At 39.0% G+C, this 13,811-nt stretch overlaps 1 protein-coding gene across 6 annotated transcripts in view; it reads left to right on the top strand.

The window, feature by feature from the left end:
• def8 (differentially expressed in FDCP 8 homolog) overlaps positions 1–13,811 on the top strand; it is a 120,317-nt gene that overhangs the window by 38,227 nt on the left and 68,279 nt on the right. The window contains exon 1 of one of the 6 annotated variants that reach the window (XM_079874233.1): positions 8,100–8,221. The exons of the other annotated variants lie outside the window; for them this stretch is intronic. Within the exon in view, the coding sequence (XP_079730359.1) occupies positions 8,197–8,221 (25 nt within the window). The 5' untranslated portion in view covers positions 8,100–8,196. Of the gene's footprint in view, positions 1–8,099; positions 8,222–13,811 lie in introns of those variants that run through there. 6 annotated transcript variants of the gene reach the window in all.

The raw sequence follows: 13,811 nt of genomic DNA, 5'->3' as shown, positions 1-13,811 counted from the left end.
GTCATCCAGATATGGGATGCAGCATTCATCCCTGAGTTTGCCTAGCACCTCCTCCATGCTCCATTGGAATGCTGCTGGGGCGTTTGAGAGTCCGAATGGGATACGGACCCATTCGTAGAGGCCCCACGGGGTGATGAAGGCAGTCAAGTGACGTGAACCCTAAGCGATGAAACCCTGATGGTAAGCTTTTCCCTGGTCGAGGATGCTAAACCAGTTATAGCCCCCCAGTGTATCTGTCAGGTCTTGTATTCTGGGCACCGGATGTCGATCAGGTACAGTCTTTTTGTTCAGGAGGCGATAATCAATGCAAAGCCGCAGGCTGCCATCTTTCTTCCTAACACAGACAACTGGGGCAGCATATGGGGACTTGGACTTGACTATCCATCCTTTCATCAGCAACTCCTGCACGTATTCCTTTACCTCTTTAAACAGTGGCTTTGGGACTGCTGAGTATGCTCTCTGTATAGGGATTTCATCTGTGAGGGTGATCGACATTTGTAGGCTTGGTAAACATCCAATATCGTTGCTGTCACATGCGAAAGCTCCGGCTTCTTCACACAGCATTTTGTTGACTTTTTCCCTTTGTGTCTCATCAAGGTGACTGAGGTCGATGGAAGGTTGCCATGACGATGGACGGGCATCCACAGGTGTTGATACAGCACTGTTGACAGTCACTGTGGGCTTGGGTGTTTCAGGCGAGTCTATGGCCGTCACTTTTTCAACGCAGTGGATGCTACCAAGTGCTGTTTTTCTCGGCAGAGTTACTGTATGTTTAGTGTTGTTACCCACAGGTACAGCTACATAGGGTTTTCTTGGATTTTGTACCTCCAACAGACCTTCACCCACGTCCAGTTCTGTCACTTGCACATTGTTGTCATCAGGCTCAAATACGAAGACTGTGTCAGATGTACTCATGTGAGGAGGAAGTTGGCACTTGACCCAGGCTACCTGACCTGCTGAGATAATGTCCTGTCTGCCTGTCCGTAGGCGCCCGCACTGCACAGAGGGTTTGCTGGCTTGGATGAAGCTCACCATTAGCTCTGCCTTCTCTGCTGGTATACACAAGGCATTACAGAGTAGGATGACGAGGGTTGAAATCAGCTTTTTAGGTTGTTCTTGTATCATCTCTTCCAGCACGTTGAAACCTAGCAGTTGTCTCTCCAGAGCGAGACTGCTGACAAGAAAAGGCACAGTGATTGACAGATTAGGGTCTTCATTCCCCATCAAATTGACTGTAAGAGCAACCCAGCCATCAAACGGGAGGACTTCACCGTTCACTGCATACACCCGCAACTCGTCTTCGTCACCAATTATGTCACTGAGTGGTCTAACAGGAGTGTCAGGTAGATATTTACTCTTCCAGTCTCTATCAGTCATATTGACTTGAGCCCCAGTGTCTAGCAGATCACTGACTGCTAATCCATTTAGGTTACAATGGGTGAGAGCTCTCCTTCCAATGAATTTGGCTAGGCGTTCCCTTTTGCTGTGAGGTAAGTCATGAGTGAATGGATTGGTTGTCTTGTTTGGTTGTTTCTGTCTCTTTTCTGTTATTTTGTCTTTTGTTTGAGTGTTTGAGTCTTTTGGTGGATCAGTATGACAAGTGTCAGGTTGGGACGGTTGCTGAGACCCGGTCACTGTTTGTCCCTCGGCAGGGACCGGCTCCAGTTTCCCTGACGTGGTGGTCTTTTTAAACAGCCCACTGCCCGGTGGCCTTCTTCACCACAGAGGAAACAGTGAGGGCAGTCGGGACGATTTTGCTCCACACACTTGTCACAGCCATATGGTTTCTCTCTCCTGTGGTCTCCTCTGCCTTTCCCATTGTGGTTGAACTGTCCTGCCACCTGTGTCTGCATTGATTGTCTCATGAACTCAACCGTACTTGTAAGCTGTTCAAGTTTTTCTGTTAACTGCTGGATCACATCTGTTTTTGGCACCTTCTCCTTTACACTAGGACACTGTGCAGCGTTGACTTTAGACTGAGCACCTTGCACATTTGTTAGTTTTTGGCGGGTGGCGGGACCCAGCCTTCGCTGCCTTTCACTTTCATCACACATCACTTTCTTCATCTGTTTTAAGATTGCCTCATCCGATACTCTAGTGTCCACAAGCAATGGCTTCAGCTCTCTGCGGACATCATCATGTTTATGACCTAGGCCCTGATACACGTTGTGGAGAAACACATCCTGCACTGTGCTTGCACTGTACTTGACATCTGTGTCAGCATGTTTGGAGGACAGCATGATCTTCTGCCTAAGTCCTATGGCTCTGTACAGGAACTGTTGGGGTGTCTCATTCTCTTTTTGTTTGGTGCACATGAGCTCCTGGAACAGCTCGGTGTTACTTTGCTCACCCAGGTGGGAGTGAAGGAAGGCTTTTAGCTCTTCTACAGTCAGATCATCCTTATTCATCAACATGTCTTTAAAAGTTCCTGGCTTGATGACTTTGAGGACGGCTCTTACAACCTCTGCATCACTGAACTGTTCCTTTAAACCGTCTTCCATCTGCCGACAGACACTGTTATAGCTGAGATCTGACCCCTGGTCCCCAATCTGACCCCCCTGGATCTTCAGTTCCCTGCGATGAAGGTAAGACAGCTCTCTTAAGGAGAGCAACTTGTCATGTGTTAATGGTGTTGAGTGTTCACTTGAACCTCTGGTACCTGCTACATTACTACTCTGTGTGGTGAGTCCTATCTTTACAGATGACTGAGGTACAGACTGTGGAGTGGGTGTGTGTTTGTACTGCATAATTTTCTTACTCATAACTAGTAAGCATTTTCTGCAGCTCTGTATCATGTGTGTCACTAGCCGTAGAGGGTGTCATGTGGGTTGCACTAGCAATCCCAAAATCAGTAGCATCACTTTCATCAGTTGGGTTAACATTATCATTAACATGACTTACATCATCCCCACTGCCCGATACATCAATTGCTACTGCAACTTGTGAAGTACGACCCTGACTAACCTCAATTGACTAACCTGTCGATTACCTCCCTTAGGTTTAATAGATGTGCCATCCCAGAATCCTCTAACTCTAGTAAAGGCCCACTGGACATGAAACTGCAAATGTACTCAAAACAACCCTCCTCATCTGTAGGATTGATGCGAGACTCATCCGTTCCTGGCACTGCACCCACTGACTTGGCAATCTGGAACAGTTCATCTACGGAAAGAGTGAGCAGGGTCTTTTTGATGTCCCACACCAACCTTTTCCTCTCACTATCCGCCATAACTGCTTCCCAATTCCACGCACTTGGTCACCAAAGTCCAGGATTACAATTCACGTGCTGTTCTTGACGAGTGGTGATTTCAGTACTGCACAGTCATCATTCGTTGTTTATTACCAGTAACCTCTTCATTAGTAGACAGGATCGGTGTTATTTGTTGATTTCTTTCACTGGCTGCAGCTCGCTGGTTGCATCAGGTCACTTTTGGTCCGAGGTTGCAGTATCACAGGATCAGCTTCCGGCTACAAGGTGGGAGTGATCCCGGACGAGCCCCCAATAAACTGTTACAGGTACCGGCTGGTATCATGTAAATGGCTTATATGCTCTCGCTCTGAAACAGGAGAAATAAATGAGACAGGGCAAAGTCTGCGTCCGTTTCTCATCTCGCTCAGCAGAAAGAGAAAGACCGCAAAGCGGAACAAACTGACGTAACGCCGCGGAAGCACAATAAGCGCCACACTGCCCTCTGCTGACGAACTCCACAATTACTCCTGATTTCTATATAAAATATATTAGTGCAAATAAATGGTAGAAACAGGTTAATTACCCCTGAACAAAGTTCAAAAACATTTCTTTATAAAATTACAAAGATTACCACAAATGTGATCACAATTTACTGGGCATCACACCTACATTATTACAGGATGTTTGCCGGTTAAGAAGTTCAATGAACGCAAACATCCGAAGCGCGTGCCCCTCAAACCAACGTCTTGATAGACAGCGCGCGAATATTGAATTGAATTGTCTTTCACGTCTTGCGCTTGAACGGATGAATTCACACAAGTTTATGTAAAAACGCCCGTCTTGATGAGTATCCCAGAAAACAAAGTCGGTTATATCTCAAGTGAACGTCGCCATGTTCAATTGGGGTCCGTGCGTTTGGTCTTAAAAGAGCAGCAGTCTAATAAACCTGCTGCTGTGTTTTAATGTTAATCAAACAAAGGACAAATAAATTACTCACTGCTCTTGACTAAATAGGCTACCCTTTTCAACTTAAAATAAAAATATAATTAAAAACAAAAATATCCATCTATATTTAATTTATACAGTAATGAGCATGCATTTTTTTCACATTTGATGACTTTATTCAAATTTCTGTACCTGTTTGATCACCCGAAAAACTCTAAAAACACTGTTTATTTCATTTGTAGCCTTTCTTTGTTCTATTGTATTTATTTGTCCTATTTGTAATTCGATTATTTGTTCTTATTTTGTTACTGACTGTTTGTCTTTAATAATGTTTTAAATTCACATTAATTAGGCTGGTAGTTTTTGTTGTATAAAAATTGGATTAAATAATTGATATTTCACTGGTATCTAAACATTTGTACCACTGACCCAATCCTCAGCACTGAGCCCTGCTGAATCAGCTCTAAATATGTGCTGTGCTATTAAATGAAAGATAAAATATGATAGAGCAATAGAATGAACAGTAACAGTAACAGAAGCTCATACAATGCATTTTAGCAGGCTTAATTAAGCATGAAAATAACTGAAATAAATATATATTTGATGAACAAATTAAGCCAACTAATATGATTTATATTCTTTTGGCTCATCTACTACATTTGAAAATTACAAATGCAATGACAATTCAGGTATCGGTATCGGTACTTGGTATCGGCGAGTACCAAAAATGAAAGTATGGGTATCGGATCGTTCTGCAAAAATTGGTATCGGTGCATCCCTAATTAAAAAAAATTTGTTGTTGAAAAAATACAATCGTTTCACGCTAAATTAACGCTGCAGCCCGTCTGAGATATAGAGCTATTTCGCATGGCTATGAGCATGATATTAAGTATATGATAAGTATATAATACAACTTTCATTCTTCAGGTCAATCATATTTTCATAGGAAAAAAATCTATTTCAATATCCTTTCAATGGTTAAGGTGATTTTCCCATGCCTGACAGCACTGGTCAATGGATTGATCTCTATGACGTGAAACATTAGATATCATATGTAATTTGAGTAAAAAAATAAAATAAAGATATTGTTTGATAAGTGCTGATTGAAGTCCTTGAAATCCAAAAAAGTAGTGCTTGAAAAGTCCTTGAAAGTCCTGGAATTTCATTTTACAGAATCTGTACAAACCCTGGGCAGATCAATAATATTGTTGAATATTAAATGTCCCCAACTAAGCAAGCCAAAAACCAAGGCAACAGTGGCAAGGAACCAAATCTCCATCAGGTGACAGAATGGAGAAAAAAACCTTGGGAGAACCCAAGCTCAGCCTGGGGCTAGTTCTCCTCTGGCCAACGAGCGAACAGTGTATAATTATGATCCAGGCAGCATTACAGGTCAGAAGTCAGATTGGTCGTGTCGATGAGGCCTTCCCAGGGCTGATGAGGCTGGCACTTCAGGGATGCATCATGGATGGGTCCAGGTGCAGGTCCACCATCTGATCTGGATACGGCCGGGGTCCAGCTAACTTCAGTAAACAGGGAGAGACTGGATGAGACTTCAGGACTGCGTTGTCATCATGTCCAGGCACAGGTCCTTCATCGGATCTGGATACGGCCTGGATCCGGCGGACTGCGGTAAACCTCGGATAAACAGAGAGACTAATATTAGCGTAGACGCCATTCTTCTTATTATGTAACGAGTACATCAGGATTTATGGGAAGTGTTCCCGGTTCCGGCTGACCTATGCAGCCTAACATTGAATTATAGAAGTCTATAATGTGTTATGTGTATATGCTAGGTTAAAGAGATGTGTTTTTAGTCTAGCTTTGAACTGACAGAGTGTGTCTGCTTCCCGGACAATGTTAGGAAGACTGTTCCAAAGTTTTGGTGCTAAATAGTAAAAGGATCTACCGCCGGCAGTCGATTTTGATATTCTAGGTATTATCAACTGGCCGGAATTTTGAGATCGCAATAGACGTGAAGGACTATAATGCATTAAGAGCTCGCTCAAGTACTGCGGAGCTAAACCATTTAGTGCCACTCATAATAGCATTACAATAATCTAGCCTTGATGTCATGAACGCATGAACTAATTGTTCTGCATTTGTCAATGAGATGACGTATTTTAGATGGAAAAATGCGGTTTTACAGATAATAGACACGTGACTTTCAAATGAAAGATTGGTATCAAAGAGCACACCCAGGTTCCTAACTGACATCGAAGACTTGACAGAGCAGCCATCAAGTGTTAGACAGTATTCTAGGTTATTACGTGAGGAATTTTTTTGTCCAAAAATTAGAATCTCTGTTTTTTTCAGAATTAAGTAGTAGGAAATTACTAGTCATCCAGTTTTTTATATCAGCTATGCATTCCGTTAATTTTGTGAATTGGTAAGTTTTGTCAGGGCGTGAAGAAATATAGAGCTGAGTATCATCAGCATAACTAATTAACATAACTAACTAATTCTTGTCAATATTTTAAAAAACAAAACAAAGTAAGTCTTTACTATCACTTTTTATCACTAACACATCCTTGCTGAATAAAAGTATTAATTTCTTTTAAAAAAAAACTATTGAATGGTAGTGTAAATTGTTAAAAAAGATTTTTATTTTTAAATAAATTGTTAATTATTAACTTTTTGTTTATTAAAGGGTAACACTTTAGTTTAGGGTCCAATTCTCACTATTAACTAGTTGCTTATTAGCATGTATATTACTAGGATATTAGCTGTTTATTAGTACTTATAAAGCACATATTAATGCCTCATTCTGGATGACTATGTTCTACATCCCTTAATCCTTCCCAATTCCTACCCAATACCTAAACTTAACAACTGCCTTACTAACTATTAATAAGCAGTAATTATGAATTTATTGAGGCAAAAATCATAGCTAATAGTTAATAAATAGTGAGAATTGGACCCTAATCTAAAGTGTGACCCATCAAAGAATCCTGAAAAAAGTATCACAGGTTATTAATAAAATAATATATTAAGCAGCACAACTGTTTCCAACATTGATAATAAATCCACATATTAGAATGATATCTGAAGGATCATGCGACACTGACGACTGTATAATGGCTGATGAAAATTCAGTTTTGCATTACAGAAATAAATTATATTTTAAAGTATATTAAAATAGAAAACCAATATTTTAAATTGTAATAACATTTAACAATATTGCTGTTTTTGCATGAATGTGCATGTTATTCATGTTATGGAGGAATGCACAGTGCATGCAGTTAGTGTGGCCTCAATAGCACTGCAGTAAGTAGTGTGCTGTGTGCATGGGATTGAAGAATGTGCAGGGTAGAAATTCAACTGAAATTGCATTAAATCTGGTTGTTTTTACCAAGATTATGCTGGGATAATTCCCAGTTTATTCAAATTAATTCCCATGGAAAGTTTCCAGCCTTGAAAATTCCCGGAATTTTGCACCCTACAAAAAAGTAAAAGTAACTTTATTCTTTATTCCCCCAACTCTGTTGTTTTTTTTTTCTTTTTTCTCTGCTTATATTTTAATATTCATTTGTCTGAATAATGAGTGTGTTGCAGGTCTTTTATTGGTAGTTTTCTCCCCTCGTCTCACCCTCTACACTCCTACTTTTCCACAGCTTTATTTATTTATTTAGTCTTTTTCAAAGCTGAGGTGTGAATGACCAGGCTAAAACAGGAGGGTTTTATGACACTTTAAAGCAGTTTATTCTGCAACATAACAAAATGTGAAAAAATAAATAAAGGGATATGAATACTTTCGCAAGGCACTGTATATATGGTTATCATATTTTATTCAGAAAATGTAAAAGAATGACAAAATGGATGTTTGCCAGCCAGGTCACTTAAACAAAATGCCTTTGAGACAATCAGTTGTAAAGGGATGTGAAACTGTGAGAGGGAACAGTGAATTGGAACCAGAAGACAGAAGTGGTGACTGTTGTATCACTTCCTAGATCAAGCAGCAAATATGCAAATTTACAAAAAGACACAAAGACTCAGTCTCGCTCTTGAGTTGGAATATTTTAAATTCTCAGTAACGTCTCTAAACAGGTGTATGTGGCAAAATGCTGTTCTGTGACATCTATGCAGGTTAGTCAAAACAGAACCCTATATATTCATAATGGAACATTTCTCTACTCTGCAGTATGTTTTTTTTTTATATAATCTGTGCTGACAAACTGACACAGTGTATTATAAACATGATAGATTCTATTATTTAAAGCTCCTGGTGTTATTTATTACTATTATTATTAGTTTTGTTTGCTTTCTGTTTACAGTTGTAGCAAATTAGCTCTATGAAATACACTGAAAAAAATGATTCGTTGAATTCAATCAATTTTTTGGTTGCACTCAATGCATTTGTTTAAATGTAGGTAAAATCAATTAAATTGAACTTCAATTTAGTAATTAGTAATTCCACCCCTATTTAATTGTTACTTCTACTTAACACATTTAGTTGAACTTAATCAATTTGATTTAGTTTCATTAGTATAAAACATTTTATAATTCCACCCCTATTTAATTGTTACTTCTACTTAAATTATTTATTTATTTATTTATTTTGAGTGTTCAAAATTATTCAGCTTAATCTACTAGTTAAACATATACAGCAGTATTTAATTGACAGGATGAGAGGTTGTTAAACGTCTTTCAAATACACACAGAAATGACTTTGTTTTAATCTTATCTTTAATAGCTGCTTTTTTTAAATAGCGAACATGTTTAATTAACAGTCAGTTTCTTTGTGGGTACAACACCCTTTCTGTAGAAATGTTAAAACTCACATTGTACAATTGGCCACATAAATATCCAACATATCAACATTGCCCTTATGTGGCAATGGGCCACAGAACATTTGTTTGTGAATCCTTAAAACTCCATTAATGTTAAAAACAGAAGTGCTGAGTTGAGTGGAATTGAGTGAATCCCTAATACAACAGTGCTAAAACTGCATATAAAAGTGCTGACTTAACATTGCACATAAAAAAATAAAAAATTTGTAACAGGCACCAGTACATTTGTTTGTGAATCATTAAAAAATGAACGCTAAAACTGCTACAAATAAAGTGTTTACATTTCATGCAACAAATTGCAATTTGAATGGTAGTTTCAATGGTAGTTTTTGAATGTTACTTTTGAACTATAATTATAGAGGTCTTGAAAGGAAATAAAAGTGCAAGATACAGGCCGTGACATCTGAACAAATTTCATGATAAGCCTGAACATCCATGCCTGCTGCAAAATTACAGCATTAAAGGGGTCGCACACCGGACGAGAAGCACAGCGCCGCGTCTAGGACAACTCGAGGTATCGCACACCGGATGCGCACTTTCTCAGTTTATGGCCAGCAATATTATGTTTAAGGACATTATGGAATTAAGATAATGTCTGTAGTATGTTATGATTGTACTGTACAATTAAATACAATCGTTGCTAAGTCTGCAGTCTGAACACTTTACCTCAGAGCGATCGTTAAAGGGCCCCTATTATGGATTTTTGAAAATGACCTTTCATGTAGTGTGTAACATAGCTCTAAGTGAATGAAAACATCCTGCAAAGTTTTAAATCTGAAAGTGCACCGTATATAAAGTTATTGTCTTTAAAAAGTAAGAGTTGACTCTGAGTCGCTGAAATTAATTGTTTTTCAAATGAGTCATAAGCCGTTTCGTTGTGACGTCAAGACGAAACATTAGCATATTGCCCACCCACTTATTGTGCACGCATACACCAGGGAAAACTTGAACCTCCTCAGACACTGCAGCTGATTCCTGTGGATACTGGACAGCATCATGTCGAGAAGACGCTGTCCTCTATGTGACTGTAAAGCCAGTTTTTTTTTCACTGCCCAAGGACGATCATGTGAAGAATCAGTGGTTAAAATTCATCTTTACCACTATATCACAGCAGTATAATCCTAAACTTTTGCTGTGTTCCCTTATTTTACTGACGACTGCTTCTCAAAATCTCGGAGTTCAATGCAGGATTCACAAACTGCTTGCTCTTGAAAGATTTTTATATTGTGTAGGTCTCCTGCTAACTGGCTATAACTCACATTATCACTATCTTACTGAAATACTTCTGCTAATCAGTTGTGGGCCACTATTACCTATAACTGTGTCTATTAATGCAGATTGTCTGTCGTTCTCACTACTTTGAGGAAATATTTGTTTTACCAACGTAAATGTTACATCAGATCATTCACTCTAGTGCTCGGCTAATGTATACATTGCATACATGCACTGTGATTGATACAGTTTCCACGAATTCACCGCAATATATTAGAAAAATACTCAGTAAATAAATTAGTACAAGTAAAATAATCGGTTTGTTGATGGACATGCACTTGTTAATGTTGATGGAGATGAATTACAGTTGTAACATCTCATATAATGTACCTCAAACTGAGTAGCGTATTGTTGAGAAACGTCCTGCTCGAGTCGTCCTTGCGATGGAGGTCCGGGTTGAATCACTAGTTCTTCCAGTGTTTCATTATTGGACTCGCGTTCGGATTGATATGGTAAAATTGACGTCATCGTTCGTTACTGTGTTTAGTTTACAGTGTAGGAAGCCTCAGGACAAGCAGAGCTGACGTTATTATGGCAATGGGCGTTTTTTGTTTTCGACGCGCTGTACACGGTAAGCCTATCACAACAGACTGAGCTGTCTGGCCAATCAGAGCAGAGTAGCTCATGGAAAGGCGGGAGAGATGATTGATTCATTTGACGAGTCGTTTGAGAATCATTGAAAATGTAATGATGTGCAAATGTATATTATGAGGAAATTAAACAGTTTTTTACCTTTGATGCATGTAAACATGTTGTAGGAGACTCCACAACAACATTAGGAAACTTTAAAATAGCATAATAGGGGCCCTTTAACTGAATGAATTGAGAATATCACCTGAAAATCCGATAACATCAGCAATTTTCATTCAAGCAGCTGATTTCTGTAAATTAATGTAAAACTAAATGTATATTGCAGCACAGAATGAAGTCAGTGCCCACCACAATTAATGGCACCCCTGGTAAATATGATCAAAACTGGCTGTAAAAAATAAATCTGCATCGTTTATTCTTTTGATCTTTCATTCAAAAAATGTAGTAAATGTAGTAAAAAATGTACTTTCATTGAAGTAAAAGAATTGAAAGTGGGGAGGAAATCACATTATGAAATAAATGTTTTTCTCCAAAACACGTTGGCCACAATTATTGGCACCCCTAGAATTTTTTACGAGTAAAATATCTCTGAAGTATATTCCCATTAAAGGGTTAGTTCTCCCAAAAATGAAAATTCTGTCAGTAATTACTCACCCTCATGTTGTTCCAACCGCGTAAGACCTTCGTTCATCTTCGGAACATAAATTAAGATATTTTTGATGAAATCTGAGAGCTGGATCACTTCTCCATAGGCTGCTAGGTGACCGAAACTTGCTGGCCCAGAAAAGTTATTAAAGACATCGTTAATATAGTCCAAGTGACTACAGTGGCTTAATCTTAAGTATATCAAGCGACGAGAATACTTTTTGTGCGCAAAAACAAACAAAAATAACGACTTTATTCCACTATTCATTTCCTTCTCTCTGGGCCTCTAGTTGGTTCACGTAGTGTTTTTGCGCTGCGCGTCTGTGTTACACGTCACCACGTAGGCTCACTATTGGCCGACGCTGGTCATGTGTGTGATGCGTGATGACGTGCAACACAGACGCGCAGCGCAAAAACACTACGAGGCCCAGAGAGAAGGAAATGAATAGTGGAATAAAGTCGTTATTTTTGTTTGTTTTTGCGCACAAAAAGTATTCTCGTCGCTTGATATACTTAAGATTAAGCCACTGTAGTCACTTGGACTATATTAACGATCTCTTTAATAACTTTTCTGGGCCAGCAAGTTTCGGTCACCTAGCAGCCTATGGAGAAGTGATCCAGCTCTCAGATTTCATCAAAAATATCTCAATTTGTGTTCCGAAGATGAACGAAGGTCTTACGCGGTTGGAACAACATGAGGGTGAGTAATTACTGACAGAATTTTAATTTTTGGGTGAACTAACCCTTTAATATTTACCTTTTTTAGTACACCAGGGTGACTAGGAACATGAAACTGTCCAGCTATGACTTTGTGTTTCACAGGAGTTTAAATATGAGGAAACACAAAGGCCAAATCCCCTTAATCATCCATCACAATGAGTAAAACCAAAGAATATAGTTCTGATGCGTAGCAAAAGATTGTTGACCATCACAAAATAGAAAGTGGCTGTAAGACAATAGCTAAAGAATTGAAAATCCCCATTTTGACCATCAGGGCAATAATTAAGAAGTTCCAATCAACTAAAGATGTTATGAATCTGCCAGGAAGAGGACGTGTGTCTATACTGTCTTAATGCACGGCGAGGATGAAAGTTTGAGTGGCCAAAGACTCTCCAAGGATCACAGATGGAGAATTGCAGAGATTAGTTGAGTCTTGGGGTCAGAAAGCCCCCCAAAAAAAAAAAAAACCTACATCCCCACATGTTGTTTGGGAGGGTTTCAAGAAAAATCCTCCTCGCTCCTCCAGAAACAAACTCCAGCAAATTTAATTGTCAGACATGACTGGAACTTCAAACGGCACAGGGTTCTGTGGTCAGATGAGACTAAAAAAATAGCTTTTTGGCAGCAAACACACTAGATGGGTTTGGTGAACACAAGGATAAAAAGTACCCCATGTGTACAATTTAATATACCGTTGGATCTTTAATGTTGTGGGCATATTTTCCTGCTGGAGGTCCTGGACTTCTTGTTCAGATACATGGCATCGTGGATTCTATCAAATATCAACAGATAAAAAATCAAAACCTGATGCCTTCTGCTAGAAATCTTATAATGGGCCGTGGTTGGATCTTCCATCAGGACAACGATCCAAAACAAACATCAAAATCAACACAAAAATTTGTTGCGGAGCACAAAATGAAGCTTCTGCCATGACCGTCCCAGTCCCCTGACCTGATGAGTGGGCTGAACTGAAGAGAAGAAGCACAAACATGGATCTGGGAATCTGAAGGATCTGGAGAGATTCTGTATGGAGGAATGGTCTCTGATCTCTTGTCAGGTGTTCTCCAAACTCATCAGGCATTATAGGAGAAGACTCAGAGCTGGTATCTTGTCAAAAGGAGATTGCAAAAAGTATTTAATAAAAGGGTGCCAATAATTGTGGCCAACGTGTTTTGGAGAAAAACATTAATTTCATAATGTGATTTCCCCCCCCCCCACATTCAATTCTTTTACTTAACCCTCAGATGGTCTTCGTTTCGGAGTCACATCCTGGGCCTTCCCGGTCAGAAGTGACCGGAGGCCTAAAAATGAAACTTCCTCCATCCCAGTAAAACCAATGCAATTTATTTTTGTTCTATAATATTTATTCTTTTTAATTTTGTATTTTGAGATAATTTTATTGAATTTATTAATATTTATGCAATATTTATGGTCTATTTTTGCCATTGAAAATAATTAAAAGATTTATATAAATATATGCATTTTTAAAAAAAAAAATTATACAGTATTTTAGTTTAATATAGAGTCTAGGCCTTCAAAAAAAAAATGTTTGAAGCAGATTAGCACCATCTGGTGAGAGTATGGAGAGAAAGCGTAGGAGCATGGTGTAACCACTAGATGGCATATACAGTTCTCTATGGAGAGGCATGTGAATTCCC

Source organism: Squalius cephalus (assembly GCF_949319135.1).
Source record: "Squalius cephalus genome assembly, chromosome: 6".
Classification (NCBI taxonomy): Eukaryota; Metazoa; Chordata; class Actinopteri; order Cypriniformes; family Leuciscidae; genus Squalius; species Squalius cephalus.
This window is presented reverse-complemented; position numbering and strand designations above follow the sequence as displayed.